The following is a 23,254-nucleotide window of genomic DNA, read 5'->3' on the forward strand; positions in this document are numbered from 1 at the left end:
ATGTTAATTTCATCCTGATCTATAACATTTACATATGAACTTCAACCAAAAATGACTATTTTACCCAACAGCTATTTTTTCTTTCACTGATTAAATGTCTGAATTTTAATCTTTCGACTAAGGCTTTTATCAGCCAAGAGAAGGAAAAAGTCTTCCACAGCATAATGGAGACAGCTGTCAATCTTTGCAGATAATGTGGTAAACTAAATCGGACATTTATCCAAAACACTTTTAAATGTCGAGACAAAAACAAGTCAGCAARATTGCCAATAGGCCAACAGTAATTTCTTTCTAAAGAAATTACTCTCTATACAATTCCTTTCAAAAGATAAGTAAAAAAGTCACATCAGATCATCTGCAGGACAGAAATGATTTAATAACAGAAAAACTTAAATTACTTATATTTCCAACCGACTGAAACAAAATCCAAGAAAATCGTCTAGAATGCGACAAAGATAAAGAGCAATCATACAATGAAGAAGCCAGGTRTCTGAGCTTCATGGTCTTTACATTTCACAACAAGAACATAAAGTTAATGAGATGCTAATAACAGTGAGCTAATTGGTCTGTATATTCCCTAATTGATTTCTGTTAATTAGGGTTTGTGTATTTGGTGCTAATTGTTACCTCTATGGTTGTGTCTCTTAATTAGCATTAATAGGTGTTACCAGTTGTGTTCCAACATCTAATTTCACTTTTAACAACAACAACTGCACGGATTTAGACCAAAGGTTCCTTCACATTTAAAGCTCCTCTGAGGATATGAGGTTAATGTTAATTGCCATATTAATTAATGTGTTAATTGCTCCTAGAATCTTTTTTTTTTTTTTCCTAACAGCACTTTTGTTCTGTGGTGATTTGACTGGGCTGTTTGCTTTGCAATATTTCAGGTTTATTCAGAGAAAAGTCTTGAGGTAAAAATAAATTTCATTGCCTTTTTATACCCTTTTATCTCAGGGTATTTCCTTTAAAAAGGCATTAGTGGCTCCAAAACCCACTGCTAACAAAAACAGCATTATCAACGTTCTTAAATTGTGCAGAGTAAAATGATTCAAAGTTCTGCTTCAAATTAAATTCAACTTATAAAAACACACAAAACCTTATCCGAACATTAGCTTAAACTTCTAGTTGTATCAATATTGCCTTCCTCCTGAAGCAGTTRCCCAAATCTGACAATGAATGAACAGCACAGAGTTCTGCGGATAAAGCAACATTTTATATACTAAAGTTAATGTGTAAAGTTACAAGGCAAAAATKAGTTTATTCATGTATGCTTTAAACTAAAGTTTGATTTTAGAACAAAAAAAGTTGTACTTATTAATATYTAAACCTAAGACACRACAAATGAACCAACTTGTCAAACTTGTTTGGATGTGTAGCACAGAAGGATACGTCAGTTTKGTTCAGTTGTCAGTTCGCCGTCTTTTGGACAGTCGAAGCCTGTCGCTGTTGAGAAAATGTTCGATCTTAGAGATCTGTGCTCTGAAAGYAGACTGCTGGGATTCCCTGTCCTGGGAACAGGACGGATCCCACTCCGACTCCGGCCCTTTAACTGGAGCTGAGCTCTGAGCTCTGCTACACCTGGTATGAAGAGAAATTACAGAGYCACTTACAAGTAAATGCATTCTAGAAAATTTGAGGAAAAAAATTTATGTATAGGATACATAGAACCATATTTATTTAGAGCTTTGAAATAGAATTTCTTCCTCCTGAATTTTTCACATTTGCCCCTTTCMCATCATAAACCTTYATGCATTTTATTGTGCTGCACAGCAACACAAAAGTGGTGAATAATTGTGAAATGGAATTAAAATGATGCAAGATTACAATATTTTATAAATAAACTGTTACACATCTAAATAGTTAACATTATTCACATTTGGATAAAAACAACTCTGAGAATCTTTCACAAACATACTTACTCCAGATTGGTCTGCAGTGAACCTTTGCTGCTTGTATTAGAGGAGAAGGTGAGTGGAAAAGAACTGACGAACAAAGAAAGTGTCTTGTCCTGTGAAAAAGACGACAACAAGACAAACCATAAATCAAACACTTTTACCTTTTGGCATCTTTTCCTCAAATCATGTCTGTAAAAAGATACGGTAGTTAGAGGTTTGATTCATTCTCAGAGGAAATGCAACACTAACTCAAACATAGATGTGAATCAAGTATCAAGCAGCAGCAAATGACATTTAAGAGGATCCAAGTAAGAGAGTAGCCAGGCTCAGACTGAACTCTGGTTGATGCTCCCAGCGTTTCGAGTCTGCATGTAAAAAAAAAAAAAGAAGACTTTGCTTGTCACTATTATTTATTAAACTTTTTATTTTTTTCTCCCCTCAGTATTGACTGYCAGCGCCTGGATTTGATCAAATCCAGAATGACAGAGCAGAGTTGGTGACAAAGGGGAACGAGGGTGAAAAAGAAGAGAACAACAAGAGGGTGGAAAGTGAGTGAGAGACAAATKATGAAGTGAGAGAGGAAGAGGGAAAGTGCAACAGATAAAGATGGAGTAAGTGAGAAAGAAGGGGTACCCGAGGATCATTAGCTAGGTTTTCTTCCACAGGTCATTCGTTCTGTCTGTCTGGCTGTTTGAGAATGTCTGTGAGGTCATTTAAGTTCTTTCACTCAACACCTGACTCAGCAGGATCCCCCAAAAAGAAACTCTGTCTSAGCATTTCGTCTGGCCTGRGCACATACACAAATTTGCTCCTATACTTAAAGATTGTGAAAAGAAATGTTAAAAAGCCATTTTTGGGTCAGCGGAAAGCTCAGAGAGGAAGAACGAGAAGTACCCTTAAGGCATTTTGCATATTTCTAGTTCATATATTCTCCCCTGAGGCTTTTATGTAAAAAACGATGCACATTCCTTTCCTGTTCAACATCAAATTAAAGTCCTTTCCTTTGGACAAGTACCCTCTATAGCTTAAAATGAAATATTGCAATGATGATTTATAATACACAGAATATACTATATTTTGTTTTGTTGTTTTAATATAGAAAAGTTTCAATAAAGAAGCACTGTGTGGAAAACTAAGTCCGTCCAACAAATCAGCAGATTCTTGGATCATTTATTGCCGTTATGTCCCCCAGGGTCTTTTTCTGAATGACTTTGTCAGTCCTCCACTCTTTACAGTGTTGTTTCGGTTTACTGATGTTAGCAAGCACTAATATCTGCACCAGAAACTTTATCACTTAACAAGCAAACAGACTCAAAGAATCTTAAGCTTCTTCCTTGGCATTGTCATAACATACATGTACTATTGGGGATCAGTTAATCAATTGATTTGTTTTGCAGTATCAGKGTGTTGTTTACTTTAGCRGGTTCTGGTTTTTAAAGGCTGGTTTTGCATTTTGGCCTTTTTTAATTAAAATGTTGTGTTGCTTTATCTCATTTTCTCCGTTGAGTCTCAGTTGAATCTTCCTTCATAACAATTTACCGTTTCTGCTGGTTCCTCTCTGCAGGTTTCTTCACTCTGCTGACCCATCAAAGAGGATGTAGCTCCAGAAACATTGAATAGATCTGATGCTTTCATAATGACCAAGGGGGCTTTAAAAAAAGACAAGAATGACAATAAAGTCAGAAAAATCATTATAGCAYAGGGTAAACTATATGCAGTAGATGTACGACAGCATATCAYGAGTCATACAAGGATGAAAGGATTTCAACCATCACCTTTGTTGTGCCTGCTTTTGCTGAACATGGGTATAGCGCCGTGGGAATGTCCTGTGCTATCTGGTCGAGACACATCGGGAGCCTGGAAAATCAGAGCTTCATGAACGCCACAGGAACCCCAGGCGTTACATMCGTTTTATTTTTCTGCAGCATTTATATTTAATACATTTGAGAAAATCTGTGGTTTCTGTCTTTGTTTCTGTTTTGCTTCATGGCACCTTGTTGGTGTAAAGTGATGCCTTAGTCTAATTTCTAATAAAACCTCTAAAATGTGCTGCTTCGGGTTTCTGTCTGCATGACTGTGTGACTTATTCTCATTTTTAAAGTTAGAATTATTAAACTAAGCTTTCTGAAATTTTTTGGTTAATCGTCGCTTATTAAATTTTTTTTGACTAATTGTTATACTATGTAATATCTAGAAAGGTTTTGAACTTGCGTTCTAAAAACWTGCCTTTAGAATACAGATATTTCATTTTTTTAACTGTGTTATACCTGGTTTAACTGTAGCAGGCCGGATCCGTCTGACTTTGGTCCGGAGCAGAACYGTTTCCTCCAGTCAAACAGAGACCTGCAGGGCTTTCTGCTCATCAGGGACAAATCAGAGGAAGCATCGGGTCTCTTCTGGTGAAACTGCGAACGGTCAAGCTCTGGACATCCATTATTGGCATGACTTGGCAGAACAGAGAGATTCAGATCGCCTTTGTCWTGRGTTATTTCTTTAAGTCCAGGATCCTTCGGCGTGTTGGTTTTTGTTTCCTCCTGAATGTTTTCCGTTGAAACATCTGGTAGAAGGATAGCCTCCATGGATACATCCTTTAAACAGGATGTTGACGAAGGTGTATGCACAGTTTCACATGGGTTTACATTTGGCCGAATYTGCTTCCTCTTTTGTGCATCGTCTTCATCATTAGCCACAGCAGATGTCAGCTGCACACTCTCCTTCGCTGAAATTTCCAGTGGTGGTTCTCTCATTAACTCAGACTCTTTACTGACGGGTGCATCGGTATTTTCGTCTGTTTGGATCATATCGGTGTTGACGTGCGGAAAATTACGTCTTCCGGTTTCAGTTTGGTTTGTTTGGCACACCTGCATGTTGTGTTCTTGCTTTAACTCGTCAGCGGGATTYGTCTGGGAGGCGCATTCAGCAGGAAAAGCACCCGATGTTTCCCTGGATGGGTTCTCATCTCCTGGCATCTGACAAAGTGAGATCGACTGAGCTTCAGGACACRAAGTCTGATCCGTCGTGGTTAAGATATGTTGCTCATCTTCAGCACTGATGATGTGTTCATCTGAAGTCACTTTGTGTTCATTTGTGCCGACAGTAAATTCACCGTTTACAGTTCCGTCCTTCTCTGTGGTTTTTAGAGAAACACTTTCTGCGGAGTTAAGGGGTTCACAGACGGTTGACGGCAGCTCAGTATCCATGAAGTCATTGACCTGCCCGCMGAGGCTCGCTTCAGTCATATCAGCAGTCGTGAGAGCTGGTATCKGTGTTTCTGGACTTTCTGATGCATGCTTTGCCGACTCTCCTCTCTCTTTCACTCCATCTGTTACTTCTCGCTCACCTCTAGCTCTTGTTTCCGTTTCTGGGTTACTGGTCCTCTCTGTCGCCTTTGCYGACCCCTCAGCATCCCTGTSCATGTCTGTACTATCTGCCATTTGTACTGGGGTTGTTCTTTTCTCTGCAGCATTTCTTTCACTTTTCACATTTTCTTGAAGTACTTTTTCCTCTTGCTCTGTATTGTTGGTTTCYTTTTTGCTATCCTCCCCTCTCTCATGTATCTTATTCTTTCCTCTTTTGCTCTCTTCATATGTTTCATATTCAAATAACTCTGCAGATCCATTCAGTGAAGCGCACCCAGGGTTTGATGCATCGACACAGGTAGATTTACTCAGGAAACTCTGATCAAGTCCAATTAAGTCCCTTGTACCAGCGGTTTCTGTGGTGTTTTCAGAGTTATCAGGGATGCTGCTTGTGAAATATGATTTAATCATTTCTTGCTGATGATTCATCTCGTCTTGACCTGGGRAGGAAAGGTACAAATGTTGACAAAATATGCTGTTTTAACTGCAGTGTGCTCAAAAATCGTTTCATTATGAACCAATGGCATTTTTGGCCTGAAGATAAATAAATTTAAGATTCTCAAAATGGAACCAAAAACCATCTTTATCTCCTGTTTATATTCAGAAGGCTGACCTCCATTTGCTCCAGTAGCAGCAAGCTTTGAAGCTGTTCCTGTGTCCTTCAGACAATCCTGGATTTTGGCCTGAGAGGAAGCAGCGCACTGCAGACTGTCGAGGTCAGGCAGCTGAGAGCTGGARTCTGGACCATTAGCAGTTTCCTCAGCTCTGAATCTTTCCAAGACTGAGCTGAAAGGACTGAGCTGGGTTGCAACAAGAGGACTCTGACTGTTGTCTTTCATCTGTGAAAGAAAAATAGTCACTTAAATTCAATGAACTGATGGAATAAACTGTTAAAACCTTCAAAACAGGATTTCACACATGTAGTTTATTTTAGACAGTTTAATCCTAGAACGGTCAACTTTTAATAGAAATATTGAGAACCTCAAGTTGGCCATGCAGGTCAAATGTATTGCAGTGCATTAKATTAACATCAAATATGGTCTATTTTATACAATTAGAAAGACAGACATAAAAATTGYAAATCATTCAATTTGTTTTTTTAAATATTAATTTTTCTTATTTTTCTTATTTATTGGAATACCATATTACTTAAGTGAAAACGTGATGATTTGTAGAACTGGATGCATCTGCAGCTAAACATGTTTCTAACATCAACATGTGAAAAGCTCAGCCCTTTTTGTCAACACAGCTAATCTGTTGATTATATTTTTAATGAACCAATTAATGATTGGAGAGCAAAAGATGACAAAACTGGTAAATCTGAGACTTTTTGTGTATAACAGAATTTGAACCATGCAGGTGAAGCTAAAACTACCCGAGGAGTTCTGGTTGGGACACATTTACAAAAGTGTTTTTTTTGTTTTTGTTTTTGTTTTCTTAAATCAATCAAATTGTATTTGTATAGCAAATTTCAGCAGCAAGGCATTTCAAAGGGCTTTACATCATAAAGATAAAAATATGAAGTCATACAACATAGAATCAACAATCAAAACATTACATTAATGCATTATATATATATATATTTTGCCAAGTTCTGGCTTAATTACTACTCTGAAAATGTTTGCCTGCACTCCAGCTAACAAATGATCAATTACTAAACTAGTTGACAATTATTTCAATAATCAAATCAATTCATCACGATTAATCTGATTAATTATTTCAGCCTCAGAAGTCAGTAAAAAGCATCGATTACCTGTGGCTTCTGAGCTTGCAGTGCTTGTGAGCTGGCCTGCAAAATCAGGTCTGCACATTTCAGCTCAAGGCCTTCATGAGCTTCTTTCAAGGCTTGAACGTCTGACTGCTCATTCTTAATTTGATTCAGTAATGCTTCTCTCTGTGTGATCACAAAAACAAAGAAAACACAAGATTGAAAAGTTCTTGCTCTGAAAAAAACTTATAGTCTTTACATCACCTTCACTAAAGTGCAGTCTCTGTTTTACCTCTTTGTCCCAGCTCATCTTRGAAGCAGTGTAGCTCTCCGTCAGTTCAGCCACTTTGTCTTCCATTGTCTTTCTATTCTCTCGCATCACTTCGCGTTCTTGCTTAAGGGCCTGCCGTAAAATTAATTGCCCATAAGATTTCAATGCAATACTAAATTTTTATGAGTTTATTTAACGCGAACAGAAGGTTTTAAACAGGGCCAAGAGAGAGAGAGAAAGAAAGAGATGGCACTGTTGGCTAATACAAATCAGGTTTCTTGTGTCATTTTAATAAATTAATGAGAATGAGAAATAAACTGGAGGGAGGTGGGGTGGCACAGAGCAAAGGAAAGAGAACAATAAACTGCAGAGTCATAAATGGAGAAAAACATACTATCATTCAGCTGCGGGGGGGATTTTATTCACAAATGTACATGTTGTGATATACTGCACCATATTCAGCAAATTTATGAGATGGAACAGAGACTGGCATTTATTCATGTCTTTGTACAAGTGTTTTCATAGTAATTTAAACAGATCCTGAAGAATGTTTTCCTTGTGCAGCACTTAAGAAGGTGCAGGGTTTCCAAGAAGGAATGAATTTGATTCAGTCAAAAATAAAAACATACACCTCCACGGTTCTTATGCAATGCAAAGACATAACGAACAAATGGGAGTACATTTTTTATCTGTGCGGATAATTCTTAAATGTATTTTTTTATGTTCAACAAATGCTTGTAACAAGTTGATAAATCCTGAATTGTACTAAAAATGTAACTACTTGTCACTCATTCTGGAAAGTTATATTTTTGTTTTTACTCAATACAGCTGAACATCCTCTTTTGTTTCATCAGCAAATTGCGACATATTTCAATAGTTTAATTCTCTTCTGTATGTACATTATTCAGAAACTAMATTTTTATTGATTGGATTGACTCTGCTATGTGCATTTTAGACAATCTTGAAAATAATTAGACTCGGAGCACAAAACTCTCAGAAAGTCAATTGTAATTTGGCGCTCATGCAGCAGACCAGTGATGGAAATAGAAACTTTTCCATTTGCAAGGAACTGGCACATCTGAAAGGACACCAAAGGGCAAAGTAGAGGGACAATGAGTTGAGTAATGTGTGACAAGTATTTGCTGAAGCATCCAAMCGTTAATAAAATTGGTAAACAAAAGTCACAAGGTGAATCTGCAGTTGTCAGGAATCTTTTACAGAGCTCTCATGTTTTCAGCGTGAAGGAAACTTGTGTGACTAAATGTTAAAGTTCTAAGAGAAAAATCAGAAGAACTGAAAAAGTCTGACCTTGAACATTTGTGTCTGACTCTCTAGCTCCTGTTCGAGTCTCCTTACGGTCTGTGTCTGACTCAACAACAGCTGCTGGTTGTGCTGCAGGGCCCTCATCAACTTCTAAACATAGATCCACAGAACCAAATAAGAACATCTTTGGAACAGTCATTCTTTTCTTTGAAACCAAAGATCTTGTGTGACTGAAGATGAACTATGAAATGTTCCGTTTTGTGTTTCATCCTAAAGTTCAAACAGCCTTTAAGCTATTCAGGCTCACTGGGTCATAGATGTCTATTTKTTTTCCTTTTAACATTCTTTATATGTTAAGAGAAGCCTAAGAGATCAGCATAAGTAGCAATCTAGTTCTTATTATAAAACCATTTATTTTTCTTCTTCTACATAGCCAATTTAGWAGACTTTTTTAAGCCGTTTCAGCATTGCTCGACTGTACAGCTTAATGAAATCCGCAAAAGTCACTGGCACAGTGACATTACCAAGTTCCTCTATTCCACTCAAGCTTTGCCCTGAATGGTACAGAGAATTTATATTAATATAATATAGTCCACGTGATAAAACAGGGCATTTCAGATTTATACTATTTTATAGTATATATTTTTTAGTATATATGTGATTCAGTGCATTTTTCCATTAAATTTTCAGAACATTTTACAATTATTCTAAACAAAAAAAAAGAAAAAGTTTGTCATGTTCTTCTTCCTTACCTGCTTTTCTGCTCGTTCAGCAACATTCTCCTCCCTGAGTTTCTTGTTCATTTCAGACTCCTAAAAAAAACATAAACTTGTTCAACTTTCCAAATGCCCAAAGACACCGTTTTGGRACTTATTTAAGATCCCTGTTTTACTGATGCCCATGTTACCATGTGGACWTTTTGTTGCAGCTCCTGTATGTGCTGTTCCCTCCCTACAGKACTCTGGGTCTTCTCATGWCTGACCGAGTTCATCTTTTCCTTTATGAGCTTGTTACTGACTTCCTCCAACTCCTGRGAAAGAATCAGACAAAATGTAAAAACATTCAGACTTAAGACTTGTTGCAAAGTCAACATTTCAAAGTAATCAGGTTGGCATCTTTAGGAAAMMAMYTTTTWMCMWKRWTTTTTGTTTTAAGTCACTGTGGTTAAAGTTATTATAACACTGTAATASATACTGAGATTATGATGAAGACTGAACTGGATTATGTGCAATTGCATCTAAATCATAAATAAATTGAGTTGATTTAAAGAATCTTTTAAAATGCAGTTGGGTCATAAAAATAAAATGACCTTCAAATGTAAAATGGATCAAATGTAGCACTTTCCCAGTCATTTTGACCACCCATRCCACTTTACACTAGAGCCACATTCACCCATTCGCACACACATTTATGTGCGCCTATCAATACGCAGATTGAYAGGCAACTTGGAAAGTTTTCATGGGAACATCGGCAGGTGACAGGAGGAAGCAGGAATGAAATCTACAACCCTCCGATTGACGACAACTCCCCCCCATTGAGTCACAGTCAAATATAATTTGTCTCGTCTTCATACCTTCTTAAGTGAATCAATGATTCCTTCTTGCTTTTCTCTGGCAGAAGTCAACTTGTTATTTATCTTCATGGCCTCATCAACTTCAGGAAAAATACATGGTAGATTGCCATCAAACATGACTGCATGACATAAGTATGAAGTCTGACAACACTGAAGTARGACAAGTAGAAGAGACAATAAAGGCTATCATTTAGTCAAAGAGATTGTAAAAGYACTTAATCTTTTTCCAGATCCTAAGCTGCCTTGTGGGCTTATGTGTATTACAGCCAGAAAAAGAAGAAAACRACTAATATCAGAGGACATAGCTTGTCCAAACCGACTAACACAAAGATATACCATGAAAGTATGAGGTGAGCAGGATTTTTAAAGGGCAGGAAAATGACGTGATACATCGGTCTTATCTGGTGTCAGCAGAGAGGGAATTCTTTCTCGGCTTACGTGTGTTAAACATTGCTGCCAAAAAGAGCGCATTTTTCATTTTTCACAGGTTATCAAAATAAACCCAAGGGGGCATTTAGACAAACTTGACAATGACCTCTGCTTGTAGCTTAAATTGTAAAATAATGATGGAGATTTAGWGCAAAAGATTGAGTCAGAAAACTTGTACGTGAACCAATGTGCTGTTGCAATACCACACGAGCCAAACAAAACCCCATCTTCAGTTTGAAGATCATTTTCAGCACTTTATCAAACAGCAGAAGAACGTAGCGGCAACACAGAGACAAGTTCAAGCACTGAACTTGATCTGATTGTTTAGAGCCGACTTAGCCTGCATTTTACAACCTGATTTATATAAAACATGTATAATACACATCCCTTGTGTTTTAATCATGAAAAATGTTTTAGAAAATGTTTAAAAATATTTATATAATTCATATTTACTGTCCTCAAGGGCCAGTGTGCTGCAATTCTTAGATGTCTCCCTGGTCCAACACATTTCAATTAAACTAYCTAAATTACCTSTGATGTGCAGTTAAGTTCTCCAGAGTGCTACTACATGAGTATATGACTCAWGTATGTTGAAGCAGAGACACATAAAATAGTTGCAGGACATTGGTCGTAGAGAACTGTGATTACCCACTCCTGGTCTAGAACGTTTTCCCTCTAACTTTTCAAAAACGAAAAAGCTCCAGGATTTAGAAAATGTTGGAACTGCCATTTTCAAAGTAAAATCTGTTCAGCACACACATTTATAAATTAATACGCAGATTGAYAAGCAACTTGAAATGAATTACATCTTGAGTAGTTTGAAGACCAAACAGTTCAATAATATAATTTACAGATGTCACTTCAATAAGAATATCAATGCTCTTTTGCATCTATTTATTTTTATCTAGTCATACATTACCATTCTGCTCCAGTTGGTCATGAGCCTGCTTGACCATAGCGCATTGTTTGGAAAGAGCACTGAATCTTTTCTCCACCTCTGCCAGCTGCTTCAGGTGGCTGTCCTTTGTGCGACTCTGCAGGGCTAGCTTCTGTTCCTGTGGAGGAGTCGCAGTTGCAATTAACCAGAGAGGGGAAAAAATGTTTCAATGCAGAGACATAATCAGCATCAGCAGGTTAATCACTGAAAACACTGGAAGCTGCTTTGGTTCTGATCAAAAACTATCCACCAAATAAAACAGTGATAAAGATGTATTTTTATTCATCTTTATTCAAGAGTTTATTCTTCCTATTACTATTGTTTTATTCTTCTTTTTGCTATYCAGGTCATAAGGAATGCCGGAAACATGACACATGGTATTTGAATGAAATTTCAGCATCACACCTGTGATCTAAACCGCTTCCAAAAACATTCACCATGACTACAGGATTATAGTGATAGGCTTATTTGAAATTCCAGTTAAATGTCTGTCTTCATTGTTGYTTTAAAAGAGTGGAGGCTCTGGCAGGCAACAAGTCATCCACGTCAAAAGGTGAAGATCAGTTCACACAACTCAGCAAACAAATCAACTATGCACCCACATCAAAGCATGCTAAAGACCTGAACAGTGCTGCGGCACGCTTCATTGCYAAAGACATGATTTCATTAAACCTGTGATCCTGAAGCTGATGAAGGCAGCAGTTCCACTTTGTTAAATGCCATCAAAAAAATTCTTCAAAATAACAAAATCCCCAAGATGTACTCGGAGGTCAAAGCCCGTGTGCAGAAGCAAGGGGCGGAAGGGAGTGTAGTTTTCTGCAACAGCTGATTTGTGGACTAGCAGTGGTGGAGGTGGAGAACCATACATTAGCCTCACAGCGCGTTTCCTCTCTCTGGAGAGGGAACTGAAGTCCTTCACTGAAGCATTCGCTCTGTCTCCTCAAACCCTCAGTCGGTTTTGACAGATGGCTGCTTGYACTTTATTCCTGTTAAAGGGGAGTTTTTTCTCCTCACTGTCTCTACATGCTTGCTGTAAAGTCGGTGAATTTGATGCGAGTGCTTGTSTACTGCCGCTACATTGTCCAGRAGAGTGAATGTTGCAAGTCAAGGGTGTAACCAGTTGGGCTTCCTTGAACACAATTTTTTAAAACTACTTTGAATAATTAACTGGGATTACTGCCCTGTTTGATAACTAGGCTCAACCGGAATTGAAATTGTATTTTTGCAAATTTCCTCAATATGACATTATTGTGAAATGGCGCTARATAAATAAACTAAAATGAACTTAATTAATCTTAAAATCATTTCTGTTTTTTGTCAGTTTCTGTTATTACCTTCTTCTAGGTTGCATCAAAAGTGCTCACAGATAAAGTAGTCTGTGAAAAAAGTATTTTTTAAAGGCAGGCATGAAGAAATTTGGAAAACTTGTCCTGAATTCTGTCAGACAGAGACACACAGATTACAACAGAAGAAGAAGCGGTCAAATACTTAAGATGATTCCTGTTTAATGGAGCTAGTGGTCGAGTGTTTCAGAAGCATGAAAGAATCAACTCTGCTCATGCCTCGCGGCACTTTATTGCTCTTCAAACTGCTGCTATAGTTTGATTGTCTATATCAAGCTGATTTTTTTCCCACCTTCCTCATTTTACCTCCCTTCACTTTCATCCCTCTCTCCAATCAACCAGCTCTCCTGAACTCCCTCCGAATCTGCTGCCAAGAAGGTTAAACTGAGCGAAGACCAGTTATAAAATATTTTAATAGAGATATTTCCTCTGCTGTGGTGGCAGTTCAAAGAGTCACATACTCCCAGTCTGTTACTTGTGATGAGCTCTTCCCTTTCAACCAGAGCCTCCTTAGCACCAGTCCCTCATCTTCCTCGTTTAATTCTCCTCCCTCCCAAGAATCACCTGTCAACAGATTGTATAAATGGAGGACCCCTCCTTACCAGCTCACTCAATTTCTTCTCCAAGTTGTATTTCAGCAACTGTTTAAAAAAAAAGAAGAGGGAGTGCATTAAATAACACTTTCTTTTTCTTTTAAACCAAAAAGTAAGGATGACACAATTTTACAGAATAATTTTTCAGAGTAACACAAGGGAAAAAGAAATTAGTTATTAGGGGGGGGGAGACAGAGACTGCAGTGGCAGCGTGTCGGTTGGTCTGATTCACAGGAACTTTAAATGACCACCTGGTGAATTCAGAGTGCRTCTTTATACTGATGCTGGGCTGCAGGCGAGATTCATCCTAAATGTATATTTTATCTGTACTTATGTTTTTACCCCAGTGAAAGTACTGCTGACTCAGTGTTCTTGTCCCCATTTCTTTTAAATGTTTACATTTTGAAACCCTTTTAAATCTGCACCAGTGTCAGTTTGAAATTAGTTTAAAATTTGACTATGAATAAAATAAAAACAATGCTAATTTCGATTAAACTGAAACACTCACACGTGGTAAAGTTACATCATGTTTAAAGCACCTTCATTCCCGATTGTTACTCATGTGAAAATGTTTTAAATTAAAGAAATTTATCACACCAAAGCACACTAATGAACTTCATTTAAACCAAACACCACCTGCATTGTCTCCCAGATGGAATATCAAAAACAGACTATTGTCTCTGTAACAAAGCTGGGTTGTTAAAGTGCAGCCGGCCATGTGGACAGCCGTATATCACCTCTGTGTTGTCAAGCCTGCAGACAAACTGCCCTCAAGTCAGACCTTTGTCCTCGACTCTGATCAAGCATGACTTTTTTTTTTTTTTTATATTTACCGTACTTGTCCTGCTGAGTGCCTTAATATGAATATGTCTTATTCATTTACAAATAAAGGGGGAAAAGGAAACKTAAAGGTTTTTGTTTTTAGAAGGAAAACAGAGAAAAAGAAGAGACTGAATGTTAAACTTCTCAATACCTGCAATGACTTCAGCTCTTCCTTTAAATTGTTAATCTCCTTGTCCTTTAACTCTGCACTGACCTGGTATTTCCCCTGAAATGTGATATTATTATTGTGAGTGTCAAAAACAGCAATAAATACCAAAGCACAGCACGGAAGAATCCCCTCCAAGGGCCAAGACTTTGTGCCTGACACAAGTGAATTTACTACTACACTTTAGCATTAACTGAATGAAATGCACTTTTCTCCCAAAATGTTTCAAAGAAATAAGCTCGTCATACCTTCTCCTCCTCAGTGTGTTGTAATTTGACTTGAAACTACAAGGAGGAAGATAAATTATATTTAGGATTTATGAATTAATACTGTGATTAAAAAGCTTTGCTTGGATTTTAAAATAAAACACACCCTTTTTTTCACAGAGTTGAGTGAGTCGGTGTGCTGCTTTGACATGGTTTCTATTTTATGTTGAAGGGATTCCTGTTGCACAACGGGGGGAAAAAAAGGACTGAAGTTTCATTCATAAATCATTCATGGATCATTACATATCATTCAAGATGTACAACTGAGTTGTTCTAAAAGCTGACTGTGCAAAGAGGTTTGTTACTGTAAAATGTACCTTTTCCCACTCCAGCTCCTGTTTCTCCAGAGCAAGCTTACTGATCTCATCCTCAAAGCGTATCTCTGCATCCTAAAACATGACAGTTTTATCACTAAAACCGACACCAAGAAAACTTGTTTAGAGAAAAAAAAAGTCCTACGCTCAAGATACTTTCTCCACAAAAAAAGAAAGGAAGAGGAAACGTCATTATATCTCTGATGTCACATTACTTACTGACCTCTGGTAAGTCTGTCCAATCTAATGGATTGCTCTTTGAATGTGACAAGAAATAGTGGCCAAAATCCCTAAACAAAGCCCAAATGTAATCTCAGACAGACTGAACATTTTGTCACTTTAAAGCTGAAAGGTTAGCTTTAAGTCAGCGGTATYCAAACCTTTTCAKCCTSGGKGGCCAAAACTGGCAAATCTAAACTATTCACAGGCCACAAAATTCATTAAATTTAAAGTGCCCCTGCTTTAATAAAGACAATCRAACTGACATTCATTTTTATTTAGGCAGAATTTCGACAACACATACACGTTAAACAAAGTCCTGTCAAAGTCCAGCTAAAAATGCTCTTTGTAATCATATTATTCAGCAATGGCATCACATCTTTTCCCCATATCGTGCAGCGCTAATKTGGGAAATGGGTGTTTTTATATTTACCGTTTTGGTGCTGCTGATATTCCAGCGCAAGTAATATCCGATACAGAGCCTCTGAACATGACATGCACTCATCACTGGTATCCACCTATCCACTGTCCGTGCAGTCTGCAGCAGTCATTCACACTATGAACTCTGAACAGTTCACAGAGCCACATAGGACAAATAACCAAGCACATACAAACATGCAGACCTAAGAACAATTTATTGAAACCAATTAACCTAACAGTCATGTTTTTGGCCTGCGGGAAGAAGCCGCAGTACCTGGAGAGAAGAGAAGAACATGCAAACTCCATGCAGAAAGACCCCAGGCCAGGATTTGACACTATCTGCACCATCAYGCAGCACTCAAAGGCATATGTGTTGACTTAATATTAGGCTTTAAATGAGCAAGAATTGGCTGTGTAAATTTGAATTTGTTGTGTTTTTTTATTCATCCATTCATAAAAAAAACCCACTAACCATTTCCCCTCTTACCATTAAAGGAAGAATATTATGATATTCATGCCCTTAGAAATGGTATGAAAACTTTACAACTTTACTCTGTAGGTAAGAGCATCTCAAATGGAAACACTTTCTAAACTAAATCACCGGTTAGTAAATTTAAATAGGGATTAACGCTCAGTGACTGCAGTCCAAGCAGACAAAGTGTAAAATAAATAAACGCGTTCTCTCCCATTYTTTGGGTTAATAACTGTGGAGTTGAGCCACAACTGCAAACTGCTTTAAGTTTCTCTGGTTCAGTCCACCGTATCTTTTGTAGAAGCACCCTGAGAGAGCGGAGCATTAAAAGGGAGGTTATATTTGTGGAACGCCATCCCTATCCTCCCTCTTCCTTAGGAGAAGGCAGGTAAAAGTCAACAGCTCTCTCTGTATATGCAGTACTTTTTATGAGCATGTGGGAGCTGGTTGGCTCTGTGAATTTATTTTATAAGTTCCTATTAAAGTATGCTACCAGCGTGGCACTGCATTAAAAAAAAACAATAAGAAAGCATAGAATATAAAGCTGATATTTTTTGGGGGGCTGGGGAATAATTACAGCGAGAGGGTGCTTAAAAAAATAAGGCTGTAAAAACAAACTGAAAGGTTTTATTAAGCTTTGGAAACCTCATGAATCAAATTGTGATCTTTAAATGTTTTTCATTTTCCCAAATTATATCATTTATATTAAATTTATTCCTTCTGCTTAGGTTTTATTCAAAGAGAAAATCTCAAGAGCAGTTGACACCAACTGTACAAAAGTCAACACCAACGTCCATCTACATCATGATCTGCATTATAAATCCTTTTTTTTTCTTTTGTTATTTAATTGCTGTTACAAATGGTYGGTTTTTAGTAGGCAATAAAACTGCCAAAGCTATTGTATAAATTTGTATGGGAGCTTAAAAATGTGATAAATTTAAAGTTTAGTTGAAAGTAATTACAAAATTTATCCTTAAATTCCCCGTGATCACAGCATGGTTTTCATTTTAATCCAAATTTTGTGAAAAAAAAAATTCTAAACAATTTATTGTTGTCACAAAATACCACCATTGAAACCAAATCCACAATTATCATTTTTTTCAAATTTGAAGCAGTGAGAGAGCAGTCTGCTGCACTCAGAAACTCCCTGGAATGTGACCTGCTCAGGAATGTCCAGCAGTGTTGTGTCACCCTCTTTATTCCTAACCCCTCCGCTCCGAACAGCACCACTGCAAACTGTTATTTTGCCTGAGGATGATAAGATGCGATAATGTTTTTGTCAGAGTTAACAGGACAATAACAATAAAATCCAAATGGCAACAAATGACCAACATCCCATTTTTGCTCCTTTAAGCTTTAAGTACTCTCATGTTGAAAGTGCTTGCCAAAGGGGCAGAGGGAAGATTTATTTATGTTTCAAACAAGCAAGTTTACTCTATACTTAGTTGTCACAAGGGCTAAATGGCTTGTGTGACCCCAATCCTGTTTTCAAATGTATGYAACCCAGCTGGGCTCGTCCTTGRTAGCCGGAAGCACTTGCTTGAGCAATAATATGAAACCACTTTCCTCAATATCTTAATGAAATCTCACAGCTATGATCGGCAAACAGCACACCACAGGCGTTGCACTATCATTCATCAATAGGAATTTTAACTGTAGAATTAAAAGAATCCTGTCMTTGCTTTATTGCAATTACATAAGACATCTATCAYTATCCATCAGGCTTGTCGCAGATTGTTATGTAGTGAAAAGTAGTTGACCAATGGGATTTAAAGCTTTTCTCCTAGTAGGTCAGTAAAGGGTTCAGTGACTGCATTACCCTTCGAATATGCAGCTCTTCGACGACGTCCTGGAGGCCAGTTTTAAACTCCAACAGCTGGAGTAAAATGGGTGCTCCGCCTTCTGTTTGACCGTGAGAACTGGACAGAAAAAGCTTCTGTTCCAACGCAGGGTCTTCAACCTGCATCAGAAAAACAAATACAGTTTTATGGTCAGAAATATTTGCTACAGTGGTGAACCGCTCTCCTGCTTTTTGAAGCTCATCCTTATAGAGCTGCAAAAAAMMCCCMAAAAAACTCACTGATAAAGCGTATTGTAGCACACTGAAAGTTAGATGGAAGGAAAACTTCAACAAGCAACATGGATAATCACAGTGTTGTGACTATTTCAAAGGTAGAGGGATAATCACAGAGTGGACTTGAGATGGAGTGAAATCTTGAAAAGCAGCAACAAAGACGTATTTAGGATATTTGAAACAATGCCCTGAATATACTCCTGGTGCTGGGCTAAGGAGCAAAAGAACTGGACTGTTCCTCAGTGGTTCAAAGTACTGAAGTGATGCTTTTCATTTGGAATTCAAGTTCTTGGAGTATGGAAGAAGACTGGATAACCTCAAAACACAAGTTACTTCAGGTTCAGGCCATTTCATCTGCTCATGACAGATGAAATGGCACAATGTGATTCAAAGTCGTTTTTTTCATTTTGCCTGATCGATCAATATGTCAGTCAGTCAAGTTGACTAACTGATTGACTTTATTGTCTGTCCTAAAGGTGGCAGGGTTTAACAGGGCTCCATATAAAAACACATACATCCAAGATTAAAAAAAACACAAGTGACAATATTATTCACATTCATACAAAAAAAAAATAAAAAATTACAACAATTCTACAAAGGTAATGTAGTGGCCTTGTTTGGTAAGGTTACTGCAGAAAGGACAAATGATATAACACCTTAAGCTTTATGGGAGGGGTCCTCTAATCCAGGTCTTCAGGGCCAGTGTCCTACAACTTTTAGATGCGTCTCTAATCCAACACACCTGAATCAAATGGCTGAATTACCTCCTCAGCATGGAGTTAAGTTCTCCAGATCTCTGCTAATGATCTCATTATATTATTCAGGTGTGTTGAAGCAGAGACACGTCTAAAATCTGCATGACACCGGCCCTGGAGATCTGGATTTGAAGATCYCCACTTAAAAAAAMCCATCAAAAAGACTTGAAAATTGTGCAAAGAAATGTAAATAGAAGCAGATTCCAGAGAATAAACATCATAAAATAATTGTAATTACAATAACTGGTATTTTTTCTGAATTGGAAAACAATGATGATATTTACAATKATATTTATCTTGAAAAGAGGTGACTTACAGCAGAAAAGGAGAGGGYTGTCTCCGTCTCTGCTTTAGAATCCATTGAGAGTTGCTTCAGGGCAGGCAAATAACCCTCCGGGTCACTTTCTGCCTGTTCGTCGAGATTAAAAAACATTTTGCTGAAAAAGGTTAATAGAATGGGCATTTTAATAAGCACTAGCACTCTCCTTTTTAACTCGGTAGTTTATAATTACTCCCTGATCTGTAATTTTTACTGCTAAATGATTTTTGTGGGAATAATAGCGTGACACATTATTGCCTCATAATGCTCATTGGTCACTATAATCTAACRTAATGTCTTTGAAATGACCATTAAAGGCTTCTTTCTTTGTTTTACACCACTTCCACTCCAGTGAGGAGATAACATCCTGATTTGCCGTCTAGGTTAAAATGAACCTGCCCATTGACACTAATAGGGGTCAGAGTAATAACACTGGATCGACAAATTGCACTGTCAATGCTTTTAAAATTATCTAGGTTATTTAATTCAACCTGTGCACGGTCCTCTGCAACTACTTCCATCACCTGCGAATTCACAAAACAATGACTGACACAAACAAACACACTTTACACACACAGACACACACCAAGAGGAAAAAAAATAATATTTAAGTGGGAGGTCTCCACTAACCACTGGTTTCTTAATAGAACAGACCTTTTTCCCCTCACATTTAACCTTTGCCAGTATCAATCATGCTGCAGAATTAAATGATCCCTGATAGAACTGGATACTATCATAAAAAGACACTGTGACCCTAGGCTAAGGAGTGACTTTGAAAGGGATGGTGTGAAATGTTTCTGATGTGCACGGCGCRCACATGAATGGGTTTGTTAGCGTGACCACTCGAGTAAGAAACAATGTCTTTATTTGCTTTTCTGTGATTCACTTGAGCAGGTATTAACCAATTTCTACCAAGCCACAAAGACATATCAAAGGAAGTTCCAGTCATTAAACTGGAACATTTCTACAAAGAAACATAATGTTAAAACAAAACCTTGAAGTGACTTTTGCTTAAAACTCCTCTGTGCTCCAGCAAGATAAAGAAAAGACTCTTTGATACAATAATATATAAAATCAGACCACAAAAGACCAACAATAACAGTAATCCAATAATGCAACACTGTACAACCTAGTTGTCTTTCCTCAAATAATAATAAAATGGATAACAATGCATTTGTATTTTTTAAACGATATTTGGTATAAAGGTCTGGATCAGGGGTCTACAATTGCAGACCTCAAGGGCTRGTGTCCTGCAACTTTTAGATGTGTCTCTGAGATTTCAAAACAAATCTCAAGAGACGCATCTAAAATCTACATGACACCAACCTCGAGGCCTGGTTTTGAGGATCCCTGGTCTTCTTCTTCTTGTATTTTTACGGGGTTTGGCAAAGAACTTAATGTGAAGGATCCCTGGTCTAGATAATTTGAGTCTTATGCKGCATCCTASTTATACTCAGAACTGGGAAATTCCAATTTCCTCAACTAGCCCAGGTACAACTTGTAAGTTCAACTTTGCATTTCACTAAGGCCGCACTTTGCATCAACCACAGTAGGATGTGATAGAAACGTGTATATTTTACAAGAGTGTGTCTAAAGTCAATGTTACATCAAGAGCCAGCAACTATAAACTGAATAAATTAAAAGTGGTGCTTGATTACAGAAAGTAAAGCTTCAAAGGATATACAAACAATGTATATGGGCGTTGCAATTTCGGCTTCTTAATTAGGATGCTGTTAACCCAWCTCCAAGTTCCCACTTTCCAGCTAACTGGAATGCAGCATTAATTTAGTTCCCTCTTGTGTCCCTATCCCTCAGTTTACATGCTTTCATTCTGCTACATCAGTTCCTCATTGCTTATAGGTCATTTGGTTCGTCATTTTCCTCTCATCTCAGTATAGAAATTCACTGGGTCTTTTTGTTCATTGCTGAATTATTTCACTATTACACCGTCAATGCTCCATATCCTGTTCACCTTGTTAGAGATCTGTAAGTTTCTTGAATTAATATTAAAATCTTTATTGTAATCTCATTGTAATCTCAGGTCCATGTCAAAAKTTTTGCCCTGCTTCAACCATGCAAAACATGACACTTTACCAGTAGCWCATCAAAACACTTACCTAGSAGCCATACCATTTCGGTGAAATGGGGAATTCTTGGACTCTATTACGAGGATAAGCAGGACTGCAAAAAAATAACAATAATAATAAAATGTAATATTAATCCTATATTTTTATTTACAGACAGGCCTAAGAAAAAACTATTCTTGACTATAATTTGGTGGTTGGAGGCCCAGTTTTAGACCAATTTATTTTTAAATGAACACTTCCTTAAAATTTTCCTCCTGGTAAAAATACAGTTACTTTGAGTCATTTATATAACTTTGACGTACTGAAATTACGGCTAATTTTCTCTTAATAGAAACAGTGAGCTAGAGTTACCCAAACTGTTGATAACGTCACGAACCAGAGTACATTAGGTAAAAATGTCGATGTTTTTGGCCTTAAACAGTTTCCGTGATCACATTCATATACAGAAACATGATACACCAGAGGTTAAGATAGCTAAAACGACAGCTAACAAGAAGTAGTAGCTAAACACCACTCACGGTGTTCTTCCAGTTTACCTATAGACTCTCGATTAATGCGCATGCGTACCRCTGCAATATTGCGCGTGGAGCTGTTTCAAACCTTAAATGTAATCAACCATTCTGTACTACATTTTTTTTTACAAATAAAGATAATGAAAACTTGATTTATTCAACTTTAATTTATTAGATTAGAAAATTACATATTTAAAGCCTTTTGCGTGTTTATTTCCAGTTTTAAATATTTCTATTTTCAAAATGTACTTTTAATATGACAATTGTCATCATATTGCACTCTACCTGTGACATACTTTACCTTTAATATATATTCTTGAAAAAAATATTTTAGTTTTTCAAATTTCCGTCCATTATCTTGCGAAGACACATCGAGAGAAATAGCAGTATTTGATGTGACATAAACAAAATAATTTAAAACATGACAGTAATTGTTTTTAAAGTTTTATTTGTTCTGTTTGTGAAATATTGACAGGCAGTTTACATGTGATGCAGTATGATTTAAAAAAATACAAAAAGAAATATAGAGTAAATGCGACTTTTCCAAATAATTTTACACAAATGTATGTTTTATCTCCTCCGAACATCAACATTTGCTTTTTATTGTTYCCATGAAGTCCATAAGAGTTGACTAAGAACTCGAGACATCAGAAGTAAGTTTCCAAAAATCTTCCAAACAAATCTCAAGAATGAAGAGGTTCATTGACCTAGTTCAAAGTTCAGTGTGAGCTTGATAACTGCTGCCACCAAGTGGCTAAATGTAAGTTTGCTCCTCAGCTACACCCTACATTTTYTCCTGCGTGTTGTAATTTATCAGAAAAAACTAGTTATGTTTAGCAGAGCTTCAAAGCTCAACTGTTAAATAATATTTATTTATGACTAATTTAAAACATCCAAATTAATCCTCAACGTCTTTAAAAATATATTTATAAAATGTTGTATTCACATTTTTGGTCAAATAAAATATGCACGTCMAAGTGGATAAAATTTATCTTCTCCCCTGTGTTTACAATCATAATATAAAAAGAACAAATTTAAGTACTTAATTACATATTTTAATTTATAGTTGGAAAAATGCAACATCATTGAGGTTATTTTTCATTTCGTCTGTTGTATTAAAGTGAATAAAAACCATAAGCAGTCTTGGACCTGTTATAGGCAAAACAGCTATTAAGGCCTTAACCAGGCCTTTGGCTACAAAGAAATCGATTAAAGTCAAAAAGATAAAAATTGAATAAACAGCCATTCTGCTAATGTTCAGCTAAAACTTATTTTCTTCGTCTTGCTGACTGCTAAGCATCTAGTGATGGCTGCAAATTCAGACTAATATAGTTTCTGTCTGTCTGCATACAGTGATGAAGAAATATCTTTAAAGTCATTTTTGTGCGGTTTTAATTAAATATGTGTTCAGTGGTATTTTAATTTGACTAAAAATAGGAAATTGTATTCACAAG

At 37.0% G+C, this 23,254-nt stretch overlaps 1 protein-coding gene across 6 annotated transcripts; it reads right to left on the reverse strand.

The window, feature by feature from the left end:
• Positions 1–356: 356 nt before the first annotated feature.
• Positions 357–21,839, reverse strand: ccdc73 (coiled-coil domain containing 73). 6 transcript variants are annotated; one of them, XM_008411688.1, is made up of 22 exons: positions 21,825–21,839; positions 21,319–21,382; positions 19,199–19,291; positions 17,873–18,013; positions 14,946–15,017; positions 14,735–14,806; positions 14,611–14,646; positions 14,348–14,422; positions 13,384–13,422; positions 11,421–11,556; positions 10,073–10,152; positions 9,407–9,529; positions 9,252–9,311; positions 8,545–8,649; positions 7,258–7,368; positions 7,011–7,151; positions 5,871–6,096; positions 4,166–5,697; positions 3,674–3,755; positions 3,438–3,547; positions 1,923–2,011; positions 357–1,581 (listed from the first exon to the last, which is right to left on the reverse strand). In XM_008411688.1, exons 3-22 carry the CDS (start codon positions 19,241–19,243, stop codon positions 1,404–1,406), a joined length of 3,453 nt encoding a protein of 1,150 aa, XP_008409910.1. In that variant the 5' UTR covers positions 19,244–19,291; positions 21,319–21,382; positions 21,825–21,839; the 3' UTR covers positions 357–1,403. The 6 variants fall into 6 exon arrangements, with proteins under 6 accessions (XP_008409910.1, XP_008409908.1, XP_008409907.1 ...); XM_008411686.1 differs by having other exon boundaries at positions 21,807–21,831; XM_008411685.1 differs by lacking the exon at positions 21,825–21,839 and adding an exon at positions 21,640–21,720.
• Positions 21,840–23,254: the final 1,415 nt, after the last annotated feature.

Source organism: Poecilia reticulata, linkage group LG6 (assembly GCF_000633615.1).
Source record: "Poecilia reticulata strain Guanapo linkage group LG6, Guppy_female_1.0+MT, whole genome shotgun sequence".
NCBI lineage: Eukaryota > Metazoa > Chordata > Actinopteri > Cyprinodontiformes > Poeciliidae > Poecilia > Poecilia reticulata.